The following is a 24,458-nucleotide window of genomic DNA, read 5'->3' on the forward strand; positions in this document are numbered from 1 at the left end:
ATAAAAATAGATATAGTGACTTCTTTGAACTAAACAAATGCACGGGGACAACGTTGCAAAAGAAAAAAGGAAGTTACGCGTTTGATCACTTAAATATATTTGCAGTTTGTACAAAAGAAAATGATTTTAGCATATCTCTACAGTATTTTTATTTTATTTTTGATTTCCACCTGAGGTTCTTTCTGGAGGTCTTGGCAGTGGAAGATGAACAATCGCTAAGGAATAGCTTGAACTAAAAGGAAGTGAAGTAATACTTCGCCAATTCCCCAGTATTCATTGATCTTCGACGATCCATTCTGAAAGTGACACATCGAATAAAAATTTTATCATATCCAAACTCGTTATTATCATACTTCATATTATATCTAAAAATATAAATATCTTCTAGTTATCACATAAAATTAAAAATAAATTTATAAAGGGTTACAAAACTAACCATCCATTAATGTACATATATTATACACCATTTTATATCTGACCATTATTTTTTTTGGACAACTATTTAAATTGATTTTCTAATAAAGAAAAACTATTAAAGCCTAATGTAATTTGTATTTTCATTTTGTATATTCCAAATCCAACGTCTACCAATCCATCATCTTCATCGTTGTACCTTTTGATCATCTAAGCAGCTGATTGCTTGCTTGCGTTCTGTGTTTGTTGTTGTAATTTCTGCTTCTTTTGTTGTACCATAGAAGAAGCTAAAGAGCAGATCGTCTTCATCAAATGGAACTGGTTCGTCCATGAAGGCCGTATAATTGAATTGATTTTTTTTCTAAGTAATAATATGTAAGTGTGAAGGCGCTTTTGTTTCTCAAATTTCTCCTACTTTTAGGTTTTCGGTTCATATTGCTTCCATTCTGGAAATTCAGTTCACATGATGTGTAATTGATGTCCTTTATGATGTGTAATTGATGTCCAATTAATTTGGAATTGAGCCATAGTAGTTGTTGAAGTTTTTTGGTGTGTGATGGCTGGACTGGAGGAATTGAAGAAGAAGCTTGTGCCTTTGTTTGATGCTGACAAGGGTTTTTCCCCTGCATCTTCATCCGATCCTTTTGATTCATACTCTGTAAGTTCTTCTTTTATTATTGTTGCCCACTGAATTTTTTATGAGGGAAGGCTGATATTGGGGGTTTTGTGAAGCTATCGGATGCCGGAACTGTGAATTTGTTGAGTCAATCATATGGAGTATACAATATCAATGAGCTGGGATTACAAAAGTGGCCTGTTGATGACACAGATCATGGTGAAAAGACATATAGATGTGCTTCCCATGAGATGAGGGTCTTTGGAGCCATTGGTACCGGTGCCAGTAGTGTTGTTCAGAGGGCAATTCACATTCCAACTCATAGGATTATTGCTTTGAAGAAGATTAATATTTTTGAGAAGGTTTGTAATTTCCATTTTAATGTGTTCTTTCCTCTGATTTTTGCTTCCTTTATCCAACTCCTAATATGTCTACAAGGAAACACCCCAAGTGAGTAGACAAAAACAAGCAAAAATAGACTCTTGGTTTAGCTGCAAGCCTGCAATGATGTTTGGACTGTACAGAACAAGGAGCACTCTTCTTCTCACCTTCTCTCTCAGGAGTTACTGTGTTTCTACTAAACGTAGAGGTAGACGACGGAACATTCTATACACTAAATTGTGGACAAAATCAATGTTAAAAAGTAGATGGAAGTTTGGAGAGGACCAAAAGTGCACCAATATTACAAACATGGGGTCTGTTAGTGTTCCGTGTAAAAAAAACAAGGATGACTTTGAGTTTTAGCCCAAAGATAAGGGACTATTTTGGGCTCTTTCTCTATTTAGGTGTAGCAAATTATAACATATGCATCCATGAAGCGTAAGGGGTGTAGCATCAAGTTTTGTGCATGTTGATAACTGAATGTCATGTGACCATGTAATGATTTAAGAAGGGTTGACCATAAGGAAAGAGGAAATGTCCAATTTTCTATTCACTGAGATATTTTCTCTTGCATTTTAGGAGAAAAGGCAGCAACTACTTACTGAAATAAGGACATTGTGTGAGGCACCATGTTACCAAGGTCTTGTCGAGTTCTATGGAGCATTTTATACTCCAGATTCTGGCCAGATAAGCATAGCTCTAGAGTACATGGATGGGGGTTCTCTTGCAGATATCATAAAAGTGAGGAAGTGCATTCCAGAACCTATCCTTTCCTCAATGGTTCAAAAGCTCTTGCATGTAAGGACTCTTGTTTAACTTCTTTCTTTAGTGGTAGTTTTGGTATTGTCATTATTCATCTTTATTTATAGATACTTTCTGTTCTTTAAGGGTCTCAGTTATTTGCACGGAGTTCGACATTTAGTCCACAGAGACATAAAGCCAGCAAATTTGCTTGTCAATCTCAAGGGGGAACCCAAAATAACTGATTTTGGCATTAGTGCTGGTTTAGAAAGCTCAATTGCTATGGTTAGTTAACAAAGGTTATATCAAATACCTCTTCTCTTTCTGTGGGAAATGAATAATGAATCTTCAATTTATCTTATTTCAGATTCATTCTTCTAATTTGTTCTGTTTTCCAGTGTGCTACGTTTGTTGGAACAGTAACTTACATGTCGCCCGAACGAATACGGAATGAGAATTACTCTTACCCAGCTGACATTTGGAGCCTTGGGCTTGCACTGTTTGAGTGTGGTACCGGTGAATTTCCGTATACAGCCAATGAAGGACCTGTCAATCTCATGTTACAGGTCAATCTTCTACTGCTTCCTTTCTTACCTTTTTGTTCTTGATTATTTAACAGGATATGTAACTTAACACCCCTCCACTCACCAAGGATATATAATATGCAAATCTGAGTTCAAACTCCCGTAAAATTTGCATGAATTGATATGGAACTTGTTTTGCATTACAAAGTTCCTTTATTTTTCTTTCCGTAGATAAGCCTTAAACTTGCTGTAAACCATTAGGTCATGAACATCTAAAAGCTGGAAGTTTCATCCTCCTTCTGTGGTGGAATAGAGTATGCCATCAGAGGATAAAAAAAGGAAGAGGAAATTAGACAAAGTATTACTGTTTCTGTGGCTCAAAGGAAACATATGAGACGGTTGCAGCTAGGAAACTTACAATTTTGGAGTGTGATGCTCCAGGAGATGAAGATAATGTTCTTCAGAGGAGGACACCAATGATGAAAAAGAGTCGCAGTGCAAAGGAAGCCATTGCTATAATGGTTCAGATTTGGATGGAAGAAAACAGATAATTGATGATGTAATAGGATTGGCTGATGTAATATATTCCCTGAGAACACCAATAAAGAAAAAAATCCCTCATAATAATGGAAATAAAGATTAACAAGGAAATTTCATGGAGATCAGGCGAGGAAAGGAGAAGGTAATGCCACTTGAAGCAACTTAAAGAGGGAAGGCAAGAAGGCAGTGAATCAAGTTGTAAGGAAACTCTTGTGAAGGAAAAAAAGGCTGGCAGCAAAAGAGAATGCAAACATCAATGGTTAGAATGTAACAATAACTTTATCAAAAAAAAAAAAGAATGTAACAATAACAGCAAAATGGGAAATCAAATTCAGGGAAAGAGATTGTATTAGAATGTTGATCTTGCTTTCCTTCTGTCTTTTGATTTGAGGTGACAGATACAATTTAGTTTGATGAAAAAAGACTGGACTTGGTTAGGGTTGTAGTAGGTGGTTGACGTGTACAAGTTACATCCCCTGGATGCTCTTCTGTCAAATTATCTTATCAAAAAACATGGTGGTAATTTTCCCCATTATTGTGGAAGTGCATATATGGATAAAATAGTAAATGATTCGTCATTTTTTTGGCCCAATATGGAAACAAATCAGATCATGAGAATAACAATAAGATTCTCTAAATTTGAATATCATTCAGCCACTGATAGCATGTTGAGAATTTGGTTTCTTTTCTATTCACCTAGATGAATTACACATAAACTTGAGTTCCATCACCACATCTCATCCTTATTTTTTCCAATATTATGATGGCAGATCCTAGATGATCCGTCTCCTTCACTGTCAAGACACGACTTTTCACCAGAATTCTGCTCATTCGTTGATGCTTGCCTCAAAAAAAATCCTGATGACAGACCGACGGCAGATCAGGTTAGTACACATTTTCTTTTACAAGGAAAAAAATCACAAGAAAGGGTGGATGTTCTGCCCATTCTAAATAGGCAATGGAGCTGTGGAAGTAGTATTAGTCACATGTACCTTAAGTAATGATTTGATGATCACTTGTACACTTATATGCCGGTCTTGAACCAAAAAAAAAAAGGAATATCATCCCTCTGTCCCACTCTATGATATAAGTTTGACTGCATTTCTGAGTATTGTGAGGTACAGTTTATTAGTAAGAGCATGAACGCTACAAAGTAAAAGTCAATATGTCTGTATGATGAAGGAATCATCACATCATTGTTTACAGTTGAATAGGTTAGATGTATTCTTCTTGAGCCCTCGGTCTATCGGAAACCACCTCTCTACCCCACAAAGGTAGGGGTAAGGCCTGGGTAAACCCACCTTCCCCATACCCCACTTGTAGAGATATACTGGGCATGTTGTTGTTGAACCATGTATCTGAATCCTCGAAAGAAAAGAACTCTGCAACTGTAATTATTCCATAAAACCCTGTTAAACATTTGAGAGGTCCTACAGAGGAAGTGAGAATATGGTTCCCCTTTAGTAATACGTCCATTTGTTTTGTGAGGGAATGGGAATGATACTGCTACAATCAGTATTTCCAGTACAAATGGATTACACTTGGGAGAATCCATCTAATGACTAAGCACGCTACTTACATGCAAGTGATGTTTCTGACTCATTCTCGGAGGAGACTAAAAATAACAAAGTGCTCTGCTCGCAAGAACGAGTAGTTTATTTAAGCTGAATAGTACACTATCAATACCTAGTGCATATTTCGGTCCCTGTCTTTAAGAAACTACCAAGGCACTGTGATTCTGCTGGAAACAGAACCAGACTGACTTGGAATAATCTTCAGTTTTATTTATTCATCTGTCATACTATTCTCCTGTCAAGTGCATTGCTGTTCAGGATATTTAGGAACACCCGGATACTATTGATTATTAGATAGCTACGAAATGGTATAAATTGTTAAACACTTGAACCGGAAAACATGACCTTTTCTCTATAAAACACCGGTTGTTTCATGCAGACAAATATAATTCGTCTTATTAAATGAAGACCAGTGCTTCTTGATGGATTGGTTGATTTGTGGGATGCCTAACCACCAGGGACAAGTTTATTTTTCCTATTATAAAGAAGGTACAAGCATAAATGTTCATTAAACATGGTATGACAGACTAGGTTTAATGTTATTTATATAGTTTCCGTTGTTGGAGCTGGATGGATATTGTGTGTGCATACATATTCATTGAACATTGTTTATCATTGTTGGAACTTGAATTGAATTTTATTCAACCTGTATGAAAGGGGGTGCATTTACTTCAATGATCATAGAGTTTCCTACATAGACTGATACCTTCAAGACCTTTACGACATACAATCGTTAAGTTATGATATACAAGGTAGACTGGTTTAAGATTGGATGGTGGCTCAGTGTCCTCTTTAATTGCAGCTTCTGTCACATCCATTCATTATCAAGTATAGTGATTCTGCATTGGACTTGGGTGCTTTTGTCAGAGGCATTTTTGATCCAACACAGAGGATGAAGGATCTGGCAGATGTGAGTTTCCTACTTCATATATGCCTTTTCAGCAACTCTGATCCCTTCATTTAGTGAAAATCTAAGAATTAAGATGTCCTGGAGAGAATAGGTCTGCCTGTTTGTTGTCTTAATTTTGTTCACATATAGCTAAATTCATATTTGTTGTTTGTTGGTCAGATGCTGACGATACATTACTATTTACTGTTTGATGGATCCGATGAATTTTGGCAACATACCAAGACATTATATAATGAATGCTCCACGTTCAGGTATATGACATTTCCTATGTTAAATCTACACGTGTTTGTTGCAAGGAGAGTTGATTTTTAGCATATGTTTGTCTTCGGTTGTCTTGTGTATATTGATGCACATAACAAGCATACATATACACACAGGAATATTGTGGGATCTTAGGAATTTTAGACTCCTTTATTTAGCAGCTGTGTCTTGAGAATATTGTAGGAACTGAGGAGCTTGAGGCCCTTTGTGCATACCTTGAATTGCATTTTCATGAAACTGTTGTGGGTGTACCAACATGATGACCAGAGCATATGTAAATATATACACGGAAATATTGTGGAATATAAGACTCTTGTGCACTCTTTTATTATTAATTTTCAAAGCTCTTTATCCTCTTGACTTACATTTTATGTTTAATTGACTTATAAGTTTTGGCGGGAAAGAATTCATTGGTCCCAACAATATTTTTTCAAACTTGTCCAACATACGGAAGACATTAGCTGGCGAATGGCCTCCAGAAAAGCTTGTCCATGTTGTTGAGAAACTTCAGTGTCGAGCTAATGGTCAAGACGGAGTAGCAATTCGTGTCTCTGGATCTTTTATAGTTGGAAATCAATTCCTCATTTGTGGAGATGGTATGCAAGTTGAGGGCCTGCCAAACTTGAAAGATCTCTCAATTGATATACCCAGTAAACGGATGGGAACCTTTCACGAGCAGTTTATTGTAGAGAAAGCAAACATCATCGGTCGCTATTTCATAACTAAGCATGAACTTTTCATTACTCAATAGAACTCTTCATGAGATCATGAATGTAATTGTAGTTTAGTGTGTTCCTGTAAATGGGAAAAGTTGAGAACGACCTTAAAGTTAATTCCCTGTGCGCTAATTTGTACTTTTAAAAGATGGCTTTTAATTTTTTTTTCAACCCTTCTCTTTTATTAAACCTAATTGACACGAGATGTTCAGACTGTTACCTACCGTGAACAATATAATTCATGAACTACATTTAAACCCGGCTTCTCACGGTTTTCTTATTATTGATGCAATTTTCAGTTATAAACTACCAGAGTACTATATATATTGCAGGACTATCTAGTCCACTCAGCATTACAATTTTAGTTTTGATCCAATGGTGAACTTACCATTCACTTAACAAACAAAATGCTACATAGTAGAACTGGCAATCCATGTAATATACAGCACACAGATGAAGATTTAGGCTCCTCCCTCACATTCAGGGAGTGCAGAAATGCTTCATTGTCAAATGTTAATTGTTAAAATCAAAGCAAATTCCAATATGAATTGGCAACTGCCTATCATCTGTGACCATGTTAAAAGCAAACAAGTCAGAAGGACTGATCAGAATGTGCACAGTAAAACAACTAATGATGTTTGTTGATTCAAACACTGCACTCTGGGCACACTGTACCCGCAACTGATGATTCTTGATTCTAACACTAAACTAAACATCATAAACTGCTAAATCCTTGCAAAATCAGTCATCATCATCATCAGAACTGTCATATACCGAAAGCAAGCTTTTTATTGGATTCTCTATCTTTCCATCACCAGCTTCACTTGGCCTAGCTGGCAAAGTTTCTATCTCCTCATTATCAGCACCAGACTTGCCACTTGGCATAGCCCGTGAACTTGGAATTACAGGGAAATTGTTCCCATTGGATGGGTTGGAGACTTTTGGCTTCTTGGATTTGACTTCTACAACTCTTTTTAGTAAATCTTGCTGCCTGTTGCAAAGAAGTCTCATAACGTTGGATTGATTCCAAAGATTGTCTAGGCACACAACCCAATAAAAAAAGGAAACAAAAAGGGAAAAGCACAAATGAATAATCTGCCTTGGAGTAACTCAAACCTGATCCCACTCTTGGGCTTGGGCTCAACACGAAGTGACAGAGGAAGTGATGCAGGTGACGAGTTAGCAACAGCTTTGTTTCAAATTGTTACGGAAATCACAAACTATTGCATGATTACCATAGATACCAATACCCTATTTTTTCAAAGTCACAGCCTTGTATTGTGCTGGTAAAAGAAAATCCATGGGATAAATCATCAATATGAACCTTCTCAATAGTTCTATATGTAAATGAAACGCACTTGACATCATTTAAAATTTTTCCATAACCAGATAAAACCAATAAACAAACGATACATATGCAAAATGAGATATGATCCAAGAAAACAAACAAAAGGATATCTTGAATGCTTGGAATGCACGTTTTTCAGTGCGCCGCAGAAGACGTTCTGCGTCCTCCTCGGCTTCCATCTGTTCCTTGAGATAGAGCAAGTCATCACTGTCCAGGGCTGCATTTTCAAAACTTACACAATGCTCAAGAAACTACAACTCGCTTTATTATATGTATGAATGATAGCACACAAATTAAATGAAATGGATTCAAAGAGAGCAAGACTCAATACCGCCTCTTCCATGAAGGTAACCTCCACGTTCCCCAGTAACATCTTGCATCTGAACATATTAAACAACGCCAACATCCCTGCCAGGGCAGGTTATCAGAACACTCAATTCATCCATATCCAATGTCTTAGCAGAAAAACAAATAACTTCCTCTAATCCTAAGTCATGAATGTTTGGATATTTCAATATCAATTGTCAATTCAAAAAAATTCGAAGCGTGATTCGCTAACCTTGGAAACCATGCGGTGGAAAGCGATTTCCTCGTCATCAATTTTATCCTTCCCTTTACCCCATTTCTTATCTGCAATTTGTTTGAATGAAACTCTAATCAACAAATACAACAAGGTAGGTAATCGTCAGTAACAAAAGATGCATTAGAGTTATGGGGCAAGGTACCTTTAGGATCGGTGAGATTGGTGTATTCTCGAACTTCTCTTCCAGCCATGCCTGATATTGCTGCTAACTGCAGATCCCGATTATTAACTCGAAGATGGTTAGGGCTTACTTTTTTTTTGCAATTGGGTCTACTCTTGTGCCCTTTTGCTTTGGCTATTATTCTGACCCGACAAAATTTTGTTTACGGTTTGTTCTAACACCTTGTTTCAATGGATGTTACTCGTTATTTGTTTTAATTATTATTTAAATTTTATTATATCATATTATTTAAATTTATTGTTTGTTAATGACAAAAAGATCTATTTTATGTAACGACTGATTTGGTGTGTTCTCATAGTTACCTTAATATTTTCTTCTTATTTTGTCTTTATTTATTATTTAATAATTATATTTCATTTTTTACCCTATCTTTTAACAGTAACTCTACTCTGAACTCTACTTTTCTTGTAAGTTTATCATTCAAACATTATATTCATTAAAATAATACAGTACAATACAATACAACACTATACAATATAATACGATACATTATGAAACAATACGTAACAACCATCCAAACAAAGTGTAATAGTGTACATAATAAAGTGATTTTATTAGACATTTTTCATTCAAATTTATGAAATTAAAAAAAAATGTGTATATCTTAAAGTATTCATTATGTCAATAAGTTAATTGTTAAAATAACAGATGTCATGAAAAACAAAAATTTTGAAGCCGTATTATTTTTTACATCTTGCTGATCAATTTTGCCTGGTAATGCAAGGGAAGTGGCTATCGAAAGGCTATTGACTATCCTGAACATTTTTTGCATTGAAATCACAATTCCGATCTTTCAATCTAGAAGTAAGCAGAACATGATCTTGTATACATGTAACAATGATATCCACCCAAATTCCACAAGCTATACAAATCATAATTTCATCAATTGATTTTGTCACCTCTTAATACACTAGTATACAAGAAAAATGTACGATCTTTTATCATTCTTACAAAGAAATCATCAAACTATTGATAATTAATTTTAAATCACAACATGAAAATAAACAAACAAATAGGTAGAATACATAGTACATGATTTAATTGCAAATTGGAATGAGAAACGTCAATTAAAAGCAATAATACATATTAATTATTGTGTAGGACAGGGCTTAATTAAATTCTGGTTAATTGTATCTGAAAGCCATTGACCAAACGAGCAGAGGGAAAGAAAGACATGCGATCTTCCTTGGCTTGTTTCCACCTACAAATTTAGAAAACATTCAATTTATTAACAAGACGTTTCATCTTTTTCCGTAATCACACATTCGATCATTTCATCAGATATCGGTTACTTTTTACCAGTACAAATATTAGATAACTTTGTCTATATAACTTTAATTTGGAAATAGAATGAAGCACGTACTTATGAGTAGTGATGAAGTAATGAAGAAATAGTGCAATTTGAAGACGAGCCAATTCAGCACCAGGACAAAAGCGTCCTCCTCCTCCAAATGGGGCAAAAAATGGGCTACCTCTCCAATTTCTTTTTTCCTATTTTTGCAAATGATTTCAGAAAAGGAAAATAATTTCATCAGACATAGATTTATGTAATTACAAACATAACCAAAAAAAAAAGGTTTAAAATATAGGCTAAATATTAACCTGATTTTCAGGATTCATCCATCTCCAAGGGTTGAAAATTCTAGGTTCATCATAAATGTTTTCATTTAGATGAATTGCTGAGAGAAATGGAACCACAAAGCACCCTTTTGGGATAACATAATCTACACCCAAAAAAAAAAAAAAGGTGATTGACATTTACTTAAGTTAATTTCCTTTTTTTTCTTGAATTAAGTACGTGGAATATTTTGTTCTGTTTATAAACATAATCTCAACTTAGGACCTCCGCATATCTAATACGTAGAAAAATTACGTAGTAAAGTGATTTATCTAAAAACTTAATTTGTTAGAGAATTGAAACGTTTTCATTTATTTGATGCAACACTTTCACTCACACTAATAATAAATGTGGAATTCTTTATGGATTGAGCTTAGATAAAACTAGACATACCTCCATATACGACATCGTCTGTGGCTTCTCTCATCAACCATATTGCAATGCCTCCTAACCTTAGAGTTTCATCTATTACCTGTCAATATATACAAGTTTTATTATAAGATCAAAAGAACAAAATTAGAATTTTGAGTTTATAAATTTTGCTGATCAAACCCGTAAATCGAAAAGAACATAAAGGTACTTACACATTGAGTAAAAGGCATGGCTTTGTAATCTTGCCAAGAGAGCATCTCCTCATTATCAAAGCTGCTAACCTTCTCATTTCTAAAGCTCTCTTGCTCGTCCTATCCTTAGGGACACAAGATAAAAATTAAAAGCCATTTAAATTCTACTGATAATATAAAATTTAATTACGTTGTCAATATATATAACTTTAAACATGTTTGGAGGGAGGCAAATCAGCGTGTCGATTTTCTAGTAAATGAAGGATACAATGATGTACCTGTATTTGCTTCATGGCCTTGGGACATTGAGTCAAGAAGTAAACAGCAAAGGCCATGGTTTTAGCAGTGGTCTCATTGCCAGCAAACAAGAGGTTTATAATGAAATCAGCAACAGCCTCATCTGGTAAGCTTTCTTCCTCCAACAATCTATAAATCACACCATTCCCATTGGATGCTTCCTTTCTATGTTTCTCAATTATCTTGTTTATCTTGATTATAATATTCTCTCTTGCCTATTCATCAATTATTAATAAGACATGAGATACACTTCATCATTAATTCTATTCTGGCTTTTCAACTATATATTATCTTAAATGGAAACATTCAATTTCCACAAATAATTCTAGATTAACAACAATCTTTTCTTTTTAAAAAAAAAATGGGGTAGGCGAATCGAACGATCACCGCTAAGGTAAAAATTCATCAACTGAGCTATTTTTTTATAGATTAACAACAATCTAAACATGTTTACCATGGAGAAAAATATATATGCAAATTTTGATATAATAGTGTTTGGTATGATGAAAGACATTTTTCAAAGAATATTTTTTTGAAATAAGACTTATTATTTGGAAATTATTTTTATATTAGTTGGTGAGTGAAAACCATTAATAATCCTATTATTTAGTAATGATGAAGAAAAATGACTTCCATTCGAAAGTGAGGGGAGTCATTTTTCCCTTTTCGGAAAATGTTTTTCGTGCAAAATATTTTCTGAGAACTGAAAACTGAAAATCGAAAATCGACTTGTGTTGTAGAAATAGAATTTCAGAAAATATTTCCAGTCATACCAAACGTTTAAAAAATTGAATTATTTTACCTTCATAGCAGTATGGTAAGCAAAACCAGGCATATTGATTGGAACAGAGAGGCATCCATCCACAAAATCTGAGAATAACTGAGCCATCTCATTCACCTCTGATTCACTTGACACTCCCAGCAATTGATTAACCATCAAATTAATGGCTAGCTGAAAATTAATTCACTGGCATGTCATTTTAATTAAACAAGAAGGTAACATTGTTGTTCAACTTGTATCATTAAAATACTTACAACAATAATTTGGAGAACCTAATAAGAAACAACAAAGTTTAAAGAGTATTTTCAAAAATAGAAACTTAACACTAGTCAAGAAAATAGTTTTGAAACAGATTAGAAATAATATACAAAATATTTATCTCAAAGAAGAAAATCGAGTCGATTCAATGTACAGTGTGTCCTTAAGAAAATTATTTTCCTCAAGTACCAGAGGTTAATTGAATATATTCTCTCAAGATAGAACAATCTTACTCATCGGTGTATTAGTGCCTAAACCACGGTGTTAGCAAACAACTCTAAAGTACACTTAAAATACTAAATTTAGTACAAGAAAGAAGTTCAGAAATTCATTGAGAGAAAAATCTTCTATTTATTTATAAACAACAAAGTGTATTGTATACATATGTTTATTGTGTCTTATTGGAATGGTCACATCTTTCAAAAAAAAGTCACAACTTTCATTTTCCATTCACACCTTTTAAAACCCAATAAACATAACCCTCAGATCGTGTTGGAGTGGATAAAATCCTTCCATGTTTAATCATGTAAATGAAAAAAAAATTGCTAAGAAACATTTCCCTCTAATGAGTCTTACGCGAATCTAAATTAGTCGGACCCAAAGGGTTTTAATTAACATACCTTTCTGCAAACATCTTGGAGAAGAATAATCTGATTATCTTGAATATTGTTGAGTGTTTCTTGAATGACCCTTTGTATATCATTCAAGAAATGGAACTTAAGTTTATCCAATCTCATCATATTAGAGGCAATAGAGTGAAGTTTCCTCTGTTGTTCTCCTTGTGCTGTGATCACCCCATTTTTCCCAACTAAATCTCTGAAAGATTTTGGATAACTTGATTGGAATAACTTCCCTTCATTTTGCATTACAAATTTGTTAAAAACAGGGTCCACTGATACCACAGCCCATTTTCCATGTAAACTACATGAAAATATCTTCCCATACCTGTTTAGAAGTTTATGTTTAAAAAAAAAAATTAAAACAGAGGATTTGGTTTAATAAAGAAAAAAAGTTTTTGGACTTACTTTTGAACTTGTTGTTCAACAAAACAAGGAGGATGAGAACTGGCAACAGCATTATACCAGTTAAAGCTGTCACCAATAATTGGCCAGCCTCTTCTTCCAGGAGGGAATTTTTTTGTATTTCCATTTTGGGATTTTGATTTCTTGTAGTATTTGATGACGAAAATAAGAAAAAACAGAGTGATGATGATTAACACACAATATTCTGAATAAATTTCCATTACAGATGGAATTATGAGACTCTGAGAGAATGAACCATCTGCTAATGATAAGGAGAAGAGTTGAATGAGAGTTGACATTCATAATTATTTGCCTACTAAGTCTAATCAGAAAAATTCTTTTTTTTGGTCCCACTTGATCTCCTAATACTTGTATTGAGACTTAACTAATTATAAATTTGAGCCAAAATATCCCATATTGAGGGGTAAAATATTTTCAAACAAAAACGACTTGATATCTAAAACTCGAATATGAGATTTCAAAGTTAAAGACGAAAAAGTATCAACCTCTATTAAAGACCGGAGCTAGTAGTCAAGATCGAATTCAGTAGATTTTATTCAACAATGTATTTTGTGTTAACAAATTCAATAACTATATGCAAATATTAAATTTAGAATCCATTTTTTATCACTTAAAATTATCGTTATAAAATTCAGAACTCATAAACTTGAAATCCTAACTTTATCACTGTCTCTTTTGTTGGCAAGTGAGGAGCTGCAATGACTGTTACAGATTCGGCACAACTCAATAATTTTGACTCAAATTATATGTATATGTATTAAAACCTCATTTTTTAATTGAGTAAATCTAAATAACTTTTCCAAAATACAGTAAAAAAACAAAAATTATGATTCAAAACTCATAAATTAAAATTTTTGATTCCGCAAACAGAAAATTCATTACTTGAATACAACTATAAATATTACTATTATTTTAAATGGAATAACTAATGTAGAATTAAAGGCAGAAACAAACAAATGGTGTTGACCCAAGATCTGTAAGACCCACGTCTGAGGTATTATTTGCAGCTTAAGTAATGGAAATTTCATATTTGTACCAAAAAATATATAAAAACTTAACATCACATTATTGTTAAGAGAATGACAAAAACTAAAGTTTCTTTTTTAATTGTCAACTCATCATAGTTAGTTCTGTTAATAAACAAAGTATTTTTCACATTCTTTTGTTGTTAGATATGATACTATTCTTTCAGTTATAATGATCTTAGTTTCAGATTTTTATTCTCTTTTTTAAAGTTTAGATAATAATCAGCCTAGATCTCTTCCAACTGGGATTTGCTTCTTTTTCTTTTTTTTTCCCCCTTGCAATTCTCAAGTCGGAGTTTAATAATTGGGATTCAAATAGCTGTGATTTATTAAAGTTTAGTCTGATTAATTTTTATTGTTGTCAATTTTTATAGCCTGCAGATCTAAGAATTGTCGCTTTATATATATAATTACTTTTTTTTATTGGAAATACTAACATATATTGGTATAATAAAAGAAATTAGTCAAGTAGAATTTTTTTTCCTTTTAGAGGAGTACGAGGACACGGACAACAGGGCAGTTGCATTTTTTACTCTATTTGTGTGGGTATTTAATTTATGTTCGTTGTAATAAATAGATTAAAAAAAAACTGGAACATAGTTTATATTTTCGAATTATGATATTACATAAATTATATTTGAACGTGACTTTATTTTCTAAAAAATTTATATACAATTAAATATAAATTCGATTGTAAATTAAAGATCAGTATATTTAAAGAACAAAATTAAAAATCAATTCATTTAAAGAACAAAACATACAACCTTATGCTGCAAATGTGCCGTTGTAAGTGGTAAGAAAGATAATATAGTAGATTATTAGTGTTTTTTTAATTGATAATATAAAAATTATTTACATGATTCTAATAATTTGTTCTGTTCCAATGAGTTTAGTATTATATTTCTATTCAATCCATAATTACTGCAAACACACATTTAGACTTTCAATTCTTCTGATTATATAGATATATTTATTTTTAAATAGGTAAAGTTTGAGTCAATTTGCATCTTATTCTAACTATTTTATTAAATATCTGCTATTTTTTTATCAAGTATTTGATAATAACATTCTTTTGTTTTTACGGAGATCTAAAATATAATTTTTCATAATTTTACTAATTTTATTGACAGCTACATCATATTCTCAAGTACAATTATATGGATATTCTTTTAAAATGAATTGGTATAAATGAAAATTTTCAAGTTGTATCAAAGCCTTCTCACTTGGCAGCTAGCATCCACAATTTAGTCTTAAAAGGGATCGTTTAATTGGGAATAATTTATTCTGAGATTAGATATTTTGGAATAAGTTATCTCGAAATAAGTTATTCAATCATGTATATGAAATAACTCATTTCATCATTAAGGTATAAATGATGGATAAATAATCCAAAAATTCCCTAATACTTCAATCAAACACCGATTAAAATAATTCTGTATTTTATTTCTAAATTATTATATCTTATACCTCACACCAAATAACGTCTAAAGTGTTTTGAGAGTCTTATTTAAGAAGAGAATTGAGAGATATAAGTGTTACACTATTACTTATAAGAACATTTTTTTAATATTTATACTTTTTCATATAATGGATTGTTCGTATTCGTGTATAAATAAGATAATTCGATTGATCGAATCATATTAAATTATTATGTCTCTTTTAAAATACTTCTTTCGTTACTTTTACGTGTCACAATTGAATTTAATACCTTCATTAAAAAAAAAATGATTGACACTTTTATTTTATCACGCTTATCCTTATTAATGGAAACGGAGGGATACATACTTTTGACTTTCTCTTTCTTTCCATTCCCAAATTTCTATAGTCTCTTCTCCTCCAATTCTTTCCATTCCCAATTTTCTATATTCTCTTCTCCTCCAAGTTTTGTAGCATTTGGTTGTGTTTAAAGGCTCGAGGTTTGGACTAGTCAACATCGCTGGCTTTACCATTAATGCTTCATGACAAGTTTTTCCTTTGTTAGGAACAATCCCGACATATGCTAATAGGAAAAAGGCCTCTTCCTGAGTCTTTTTGGCCATGATTTTCACACAAAAATTACTTTCTTTGGTTCTTAATAATGAATTTTTGACCTTTTTTTCAATGTTTAAAATAAAGTTGATTATTCAATATTCAAAAGTTTTTTTTTTGAATTTTTTTTACATTTATGTTCTTTATTTATATTTTTTAGATGATAAGTTCAAAAGAGTTAATTGCTCATATTTATAATTTTATTTTTTTTATTTTTTTAATTTTTACGAAAAATTTGAAAATAACTAAAAGAACAAAAATATCAAAATGGTTTATGGTACAGTGGTGAAATTGCTTCACCCTTAATCAGAGATCTCGGGTTCAAGCTCTGGGTATGAAAAAAATCATGTTAGAAGCGTTACCTCCGAATGAGCCCTGCAGTGCGCGATTCAAATTTAGTCGAGGCTCCGAACACCGAGTGAAAAATAAAAAAAAAAGAATAAAAATAAAAAGTGATGTTCAGATTATGTCCTAAAAAAATTTCACTATTGAATATGCATTGCATTTTCTCACAAATTTTTAGTTAGTACGGATAGGAGAGAGTACTATCCCAATTTATTAGATTTTTTTCAAGAATTGAGCAATATTAAAAATGAGTACTTTTTATGTGCTAGGAATATAATCATAACTAATTGTTAGCTTTGATTTAAAATTGCTAAACTAAGTATTTATTTGGGGGGACATTTTTATTGAAAGTTAAAATAAGAGGGAGGGCACACTTTATACTAGTAGTATATGAAATTACAGGAGCCATCACCAGGAGTTGTGGTATAGTGGTGGAACTACTCCACCCTTAATCAGAGATTTCAGGTTTAAATTTTACATATAAAAAAAATTAGGGGTGTACATGAACTGAATTGGTTTGAATTTTTCAAGTACCAAACCAAATCATAATAATAAAATCGCATAAAAGAAAATATTGTAAATAAATTGGTCAAAATGAAAATGGTCACAATTTAAAATTACTAAATCATGCTAGAATAAGTCCAATAAGTATTAATTACAAGTCTAAACATCAAAGAAAAACTAAAATTAGATTATGTATTTTATATAATTTTCTAAACCATGTAAAACTAAAGAACAAATATTCAATATTATTGTCATTTTTAGTGGGGAATTGATTTTCTTTTTTGTTCTTTTTAATATTTATTTGATTTCGATTTGAGCTTTATAAGAGTTACTAATATCTATGAACTATAATCTTTTATTGGATCATTCAAAATTTCAAGTCAAACTTGAAGCAACATGTTAAAAGATAAAAACTATAAAAAAAAATATAAGAAATATTTATAAATTATATCAAAGTAAATATTTTTATGTATAAAATAAGTTTTAAAAATATATATATAATGTCGGATTGGTTTGGTCTCAGATTGACTTTTTAAAGTTGAAATCAAACCAGCCCAAATATAGCCGAGTTTTGTTTTAACACCAAATTAAATTAAACCAAATCACTAGTCGGTCGACTCGATTTGCAGTTCGGTGTAGTTTTCGGTTCGGTTTTGTTCACCTTGGTGGAAAACATGTTGAGAGCGTCACCCGCTGAATGAATCCTGCAGTGCACAATTTGAATTTACTCGGGGCTTTATGAGCTCTCAATACCGTATGGAAAATAAAAAAAATTACAGGAACCACTATATTAGTCAACGTAGGGACAGAAAGGCAGCACAACCACCCTAGATTTCTGGCACTTATGTGCACTTGGTCAATCCTGTTGTATTGTTGAAATTTATGTGACTTTTTAACGGTTCAAAAATCATATAATTAATTATATACGTTTTGACATGAATTGAGTAAAATTTGAAGAAGAAAAAAGAGAGGAGAAGTGGAGTTTGAAAAGAGGTATTTGAAAGTTGACATGTATTTGACATATATTTCACTAAAAAAAGGTTAAAGTTTTGTGCTAAAGCCAAACAATTAAAGGAGAAATGAAGAAAATGCGAAGAACATATATGGGAAATCTTTGCAATTCATCTAAAATGGCTAAATTTACAATGAAATGGCATCCCACAATTGTCTCTCCGTGTACCTTACGGCCCATGTAAAACCAACTAGAAGCAGGAGAGTGTGTAAGCCCAACTAAAGAAGCCCGTATTGTTTTGGGAAAATCATCCGGGAAATTACACAAAGTGTTCCTATGGTCTTGATTTTTTGTTCTCCATAAGAAAAGTATTTAAAGAATGATTTCCCTTCCACTTTGACTAGAGTAAATGTACATTTTTATCCATCTACATCTCAAATATTTTTAAAAAACTATCTTGCTCAATTATCTCTCAATTTTATTTTATCTATTTTCATTTTTCTCTTTCTTTATTTATTGTTTTTTTCTATTTTCTTTCCTTTTTTCTAAAATTTTGTGTCAAGTCAAACTACATCATATAAAATGGGATGGAGGGAGTACATGTATCTATAATATTTGATACCAGATACACCGGTGAAATTGATATCAGATATATGGAATGAAATTGATATCAAATACACTAAATGAAATTGATTTTAGATGCACAGATATACATAAAATTTGTGAAACTCAGATACATTATGAAATACATATACATAAAGAGAGAGGTAAGAGCGAGAAAATTAGTGTATGACAAATACAAGTGAATCACAATTGAATACAATATATCTGGAACAAATTACATCTACTTTGACCTAAGATCTATGTATCCAAAACGATATTCCTTGCAGAAAATGGTATTAGGGAAATGTTATTTCAGCATGTAATTAAAAACACTTTTTTTGTGTTGTTTCCTCTTTTATTTTTGATGATTTATGCCCATCCCTACTTATTGGGTCCAAAAATTCAAGACCAGCCCCCTTTCTTTCACCCTAGCCTTATTGGGCCGGTCCGTCCTGTCATAATAGGCCGAAGTTCGTTTTGGGCTGTATCTATTTTGGCCCATGTTGTCTCGGGTTGAACCCTGATGCGTTTATCCTGCCCGTTTCGTCTGTTACACCTCCTTCTCACAGGTGCCGGAGAGGGAACCCCAAGCAGAACCAATAGTTGAAGAAGATGTCTATGGTTCTGAATTATGCTGTTTCTTCTACTTCACCTTCTTGTGCCAGAGTTAGTCAATTTCATTTTCACTGTATATTGTACTGTTTACCGTTAGCTCTTGTTAATTCCGGTGACTGAAACTTATTTTTCCGTCTACAGAGGAAATGGAAAGCTGGCGTGCTTGGGAAACAGTTAACTACTCGAACATCACCGTTCTCAGCGTATGCTAAGCCTTATGGAAAGTTTCGGGTCGATGCGTTTTTCTTCAATCCCATCCAGGAACCCATTCTCAAAGAAGCTCTCAAGGTAATTTCATTAAACCTATAAATCTAGAAAGTTTGCTGTGGTTGCTTCAATTCGATATCTCAATATACTGCTGTGTTCTTTATTTTTTGTCTGTGTTATCATGAAAGTTCCAGTTCCAGTTCCTCCCAGGAGCACGAAATGGTGCTGTATGTATTCACACACAAAAAGAATGGGAACTTTTGCAATTATGTAGAGAAGTTTTTAGTAAATCATTTCATACAAGTCTACCATATCTGCTTCTTTGAAAATTATCCTTCCAGCAAGTTAATCCCACCTCGTGGAATTTAAGAAAATAAAGATAATTTTTGAATATTGTGTGCATTAAACTAAAGATACGAAGTATGTACCAAAATGTCTTTTAATTTTGTAGTCTTAAACATGTCACGTGGAAATTAGAATTAAAAAGTTGCCAACAAAGTAAAGAAGCATCCTTTTTTGAAACGGGCTGAAAATGAAAGTAAGACAAGCAAATTGAAATTGAATGAGTATTGTTTAAACCTTACCAGACAATTAATATTTCCTGGTGAGTAGTGGACATTACTTGTGTTTAGCTCAATATGTTGGGTGGCAGGGTTGGGGTGGAGGAAGGGTGTTCCTACTGTTAATATCTTCTGTAATCAAAATATGCGAGCTCATCCTTGCCATTTAGCTTTATATAATTCTTAATGGAGCATAGCAGAATGAACCATCCAAGCCTCCTCTTGGTATCAAAGTTCTCAGTGAGCTGTTCAACTTATGTCCATTTCTGCTCGAAACTTCAGAGTGCCATGGTTACTTTACTTTTGGTACATTGTTCTCCAGTTTAGCAGTATTTGACATGGTTTAGTATGTGGTTGCTGCCAAGATGAGGTATATGCTGCTAAGCTAGTGTATTGCTTAGCTTCTTTGAACAATAAAGAAACCTAAGGCTTGGTGTGATTGGTTACTGGATTGAAGTCCTTGCCCAGGGACTGCACTAAAATGATTGTTCGTACTACTAGTCTTGCAGTTGTTAATCGGCTGCCAGACCTAGAGAATGAAGGTGAATAGGTGATGCACCCGACTTAGATTAGAGTTGGTGTCAAAGGAGTATGTAAGAACTCATATTTACTATACATCAGCTCTGGCACATAGAAGATGATGAAGGTCCTATTTTTTCTATAAAAAAACCCATAGATTTTGGCAATGAGACTGTGGATAGGTAACTTTATGATGAAAATTTAACCTTTAGTTCATTTAGTTAAAGGAAGCTGGTGCATTAAGCTCCCACTGTGGACTGAGTCCAGAAAGAGCCTGACCTCATTGGTTCTATTGTATGTACTCTTACATTGATTTCTGCAAGAAATTGTTTACACAGCTTGAACCAATGATCCCATTTACTGGTACTTAAGAGCTATTCAATTTTATGTTGGGGATTCCCTCTGGAAAAGGTGAAAGAATAATTCATATGCTTTGGGGCATGGAACTTTGAAGTGTAGCTGTGTAGCATGTAGACTGTAGTTATTGCCAATTTGATCCTATAGTCCTGATATAAATTAGGAACTTCTGGTTAAGAACACAATGCAGAGTGCGTACACTGAAAACCATGAAAGAAACGGTTTAACTTTCCAGCCTTGCTGGGAATGTTAGAAACTGTAGAATGACAATCCTGATGGACATATCATAATTAGGGGCGGAGCTACACCTAGTTAAGGGTGGTCAGATGAATAACCTTCGTCGGAAAATTTTTGCGAGTATATATGTTAAATATTGATATTGTCGGATTTGTACTAATTGTTGAACACTCTTGACATAGTAAAGAAAGATAGCCTAGTGATTAAGGGTGTGCAAATTCAGCCTTGACAGGGGCATTTTATTTAAAAATTTTAGTTCCGTTTTATTTTAAAGTATGAACACCCTTTAGACCATAAGATTAAAAGACATTTTAGTACATTTGACACTTTTTTTTCTTACTTGTCCTAAAGTATGAACACCCTTGACGAAAATCCTGGCTTCGCCACTGATCATAATAGGTAGAAGTTAGATTAATTCTTAAATGTTCATTTCAGGCTTAATTTTTTCCTTAAAGCTGAATTTTGATCCTAAAAATCTGAGACATTTGTTTAGTAGTTTTGTTTAAGTGTTTCTTCTGCTACTAAAATCTTTTTTTAATGTGTGATGATGCAATGCTTATTGAGTTGATTAAGCATATATATTTAACCTTCAATTATATAAAATATGTATTTTTTTAATCTCATTAGGCAAAAACATGTGAAATTTAGATTATTTTTTAAAACTATATTACCCTTGAATTAAATATGGAGCAATAACAAAAATTTAACACATCACATCGATAATTAAACATTTTAGCACTTAGTGATTAGTTAAATTTGAGAATATCCACAATCAGACGGATTAAAAGTGCACATGCACATATATATCAATCAATTGAAGGTCAAATGTGCTTAATATAACCAGAAATCGCAAGATGAATGGCATTTTACATTATTATGCAATTGTTCCATATTAAATAAAAAAGGCAGTTGCATGATCTTGCTGATGGTCGGTAATTTGTTTGTCATCCAGGGATGAAAAAAGAGAATTTAGTTTGAATTGAACAAGAATAAGTAAAAAGAGAAGGAAAAACTGTGACAAAATAAAAGTGTAAGAGCAAAAGTAAAGGGAAAGGTTTTTTCTGTACTAGCCATTTAAACATGGCAGCAAACAACCGCATCTCCCTGGACTGTTCAAGAAATAAAAGTTCTCTTTCTTCAAAATTTTCTTTGAGTTGAGTGTATTCACTGTTCTGATATTAAAATTCAATACGACTATGTAATGGAAGAATAACTAGAGTATGGTAAAGAAACTTGAGTCAACTTTGTGAAAATCGGCTCTTTGGAGGAAAAAGTATCATTTAGAGGCTTAGATTATTTCTCCGCGTTTCATTGTGGGACTATACAGCTTGTCACCTAGTTGAATTTACTGTCATTTTCCAACATCAAAGTTAGTTGCACAAATCCATGGGACTCTTTCACGGAAGGATGCCAGGTAAAGCTGGACAATATGATGTTACGAAAAATAAAAAGAAGATTTGATGCTTTAAATTCATGTCTGTTTAGACGTCACAGATGATGATCAAGTATCTAATTACTTGGAAAATCCCATGTGAAGACACTTCTTTTGTCAAGCTTTGTCATGATGGAACTTTCCCCCCAAATATGCAGGAACCTGTTGCCTTCGCGGGAGGGATATTTGCTGGGCTTCTAAGACTTGATTTGAATGAAGATCCTCTGAAGGAATGGGTTGCTAGAACAGTTGAGGCCTCAGGAGTTACAGCTGAAGAAATTGAGGCCAGTGATGACCAAGCAGAGGACACCCCACAACAGATAGAAATTGAATGACTTTTCTAATCTGTGTTGCCAATGCTCTTGTAAAAATACAATAATTGTCGTATAACATATAATGTGTACTCTTATAGAAATCGAAAAAAATACATGAAACACGAACATACATTTCTATTGTTCTGCTGTTACTTCTCGCAAACACTGAATTCTGGAGCTAAAAAGGTGGATGTCTCTTTCATTCAGCTCTCTTCCCTGTAGAAGATGAGGCAAAAAAAACAAAAAAAAAACACTGCAAACCCTCATTTTTCTATTTGCGCAAGTTGCGATATCTTCTAATTGTAGGTTATCAATTAGCTACATATGAATTTTCTTAATGCTACTTAACTCTACTTTCTCTTATCTAATGCTACTTAATCTTATTTAATCCTATTTGTCTCTCTCTAAGTTCTCCCACCGTTTGCTCATACATTGACTTGAACCCACAACCTACAGGTTGGAGGCGGAGGAAGCTTACCATCAACACCCACTTATCTTACTAAAATTTCTGCCACCTCTGCTTCTTGAACTAAATTTTCTATTGATTCTGCCATCCCTTGCCCTTAGTTTCTTTACTATCAACCTCTCTCTACATGTTCTATTGATTCTAGTTTTATTTGGTTGAGGTGTGGTAAATTTTTGGAGGCAAGCATAAATGTCCTTTTTCCTTTCTGAAACAGAGCAGAATGGGACTGACTAAACACTCGTGATCTTAATTTCCAAAAGAATATAAAATTTGTTGTAATAAATTTTCTGCCATCCTATAGTTATAAAAAAAGTTTAATAATGAAAGTCGAGGACATACTGAAATAGTCTCGACTCTTGCGCTATTACTTGTCTAGTGAATTGTGGTATTCTAATTGAATGACATAAACACAACTTGTCCACCAACATGGGTTGTGGTGCACTGGTGTGATTGTTTTATTCTTAATTAGAAATTTCGAGTTCTAACACTGGATATGACAAAAATCATATTAAGAGCGTCACCTCCGAATAATCCCTGCAATACGCGATCTGAATCTAATCGGAGATCCACGGTCTCTTCTCAAAAGTTACTACTATTCCCTTTTCAAGTTCCAGATATGTTACTAATATTTGTATAAATAAATTCATTTTAAATATGTCATAATATTTGAATGATCAATAAAATTCTTTATTATCGAAACAAGAAAATATATCATTCCTGTTTTGAATGAATTAATGGCGAAATAGTATCAAACAAGTGAAAAAAATATATGCCAAGTGCTACTTTTCCTAAGAAAACAAACTATGTTTTCAAGAAATGAGTTTTGAGCCTAATAATATCAAAAGCTAGCTTAAGATGTGAGAAATGTCTAAGCTATATAAGAAAAAAACCACCATCCCTGTTTACAAGTGATGTAAGACTATTCACACACCTTAGCTTCAAGTC

At 33.0% G+C, this 24,458-nt stretch overlaps 4 protein-coding genes across 7 annotated transcripts; 2 read left to right on the forward strand and 2 right to left on the reverse strand.

Annotated features, from left to right (window-relative positions):
* The first annotated feature begins 548 nt into the window (after positions 1-548).
* On the forward strand, positions 549-6,803 carry LOC129893807 (mitogen-activated protein kinase kinase 3). 3 transcript variants are annotated; one of them, XM_055969209.1, is made up of 10 exons: positions 549-789; positions 948-1,072; positions 1,147-1,392; positions 1,991-2,209; positions 2,300-2,437; positions 2,551-2,718; positions 3,987-4,100; positions 5,593-5,700; positions 5,860-5,951; positions 6,352-6,803. In XM_055969209.1, exons 2-10 carry the CDS (start codon positions 971-973, stop codon positions 6,710-6,712), a joined length of 1,548 nt encoding a protein of 515 aa, XP_055825184.1. In that variant the 5' UTR covers positions 549-789; positions 948-970; the 3' UTR covers positions 6,713-6,803. The 3 variants fall into 3 exon arrangements, with proteins under 3 accessions (XP_055825184.1, XP_055825185.1, XP_055825183.1); XM_055969210.1 differs by having other exon boundaries at positions 957-1,072; XM_055969208.1 differs by having other exon boundaries at positions 549-1,072.
* Positions 6,804-7,067: 264 nt separating this feature from the next.
* On the reverse strand, positions 7,068-8,936 carry LOC129893808 (uncharacterized). 2 transcript variants are annotated; one of them, XM_055969212.1, is made up of 6 exons: positions 8,751-8,936; positions 8,585-8,655; positions 8,357-8,433; positions 8,135-8,242; positions 7,794-7,869; positions 7,068-7,668 (listed from the first exon to the last, which is right to left on the reverse strand). In XM_055969212.1, the coding sequence occupies exons 3-6, from the start codon at positions 8,403-8,405 to the stop codon at positions 7,419-7,421; spliced, it is 483 nt and encodes a 160-aa protein (XP_055825187.1). In that variant the 5' UTR covers positions 8,406-8,433; positions 8,585-8,655; positions 8,751-8,936; the 3' UTR covers positions 7,068-7,418. The 2 variants fall into 2 exon arrangements, with proteins under 2 accessions (XP_055825187.1, XP_055825186.1); XM_055969211.1 differs by having other exon boundaries at positions 8,357-8,405; positions 8,751-8,934.
* An 884-nt stretch (positions 8,937-9,820) lies between these two features.
* LOC129895885 (abietadienol/abietadienal oxidase) lies at positions 9,821-13,573 on the reverse strand. Its single transcript, XM_055971666.1, has 9 exons — positions 13,332-13,573; positions 12,927-13,251; positions 12,070-12,219; positions 11,249-11,482; positions 10,992-11,090; positions 10,801-10,879; positions 10,392-10,513; positions 10,153-10,280; positions 9,821-9,990 (listed from the first exon to the last, which is right to left on the reverse strand). The coding sequence occupies exons 1-9, from the start codon at positions 13,547-13,549 to the stop codon at positions 9,903-9,905; spliced, it is 1,443 nt and encodes a 480-aa protein (XP_055827641.1). The 5' UTR covers positions 13,550-13,573; the 3' UTR covers positions 9,821-9,902.
* Positions 13,574-19,319: 5,746 nt separating this feature from the next.
* Positions 19,320-23,249, forward strand: LOC129896676 (UPF0426 protein At1g28150, chloroplastic). Its single transcript, XM_055972614.1, has 3 exons — positions 19,320-19,472; positions 19,563-19,709; positions 22,892-23,249. Exons 1-3 carry the CDS (start codon positions 19,419-19,421, stop codon positions 23,066-23,068), a joined length of 378 nt encoding a protein of 125 aa, XP_055828589.1. The 5' UTR covers positions 19,320-19,418; the 3' UTR covers positions 23,069-23,249.
* The last annotated feature ends 1,209 nt before the right edge of the window (positions 23,250-24,458 follow it).

This window comes from Solanum dulcamara, chromosome 7 (genome assembly GCF_947179165.1).
Source record: "Solanum dulcamara chromosome 7, daSolDulc1.2, whole genome shotgun sequence".
NCBI lineage: Eukaryota > Viridiplantae > Streptophyta > Magnoliopsida > Solanales > Solanaceae > Solanum > Solanum dulcamara.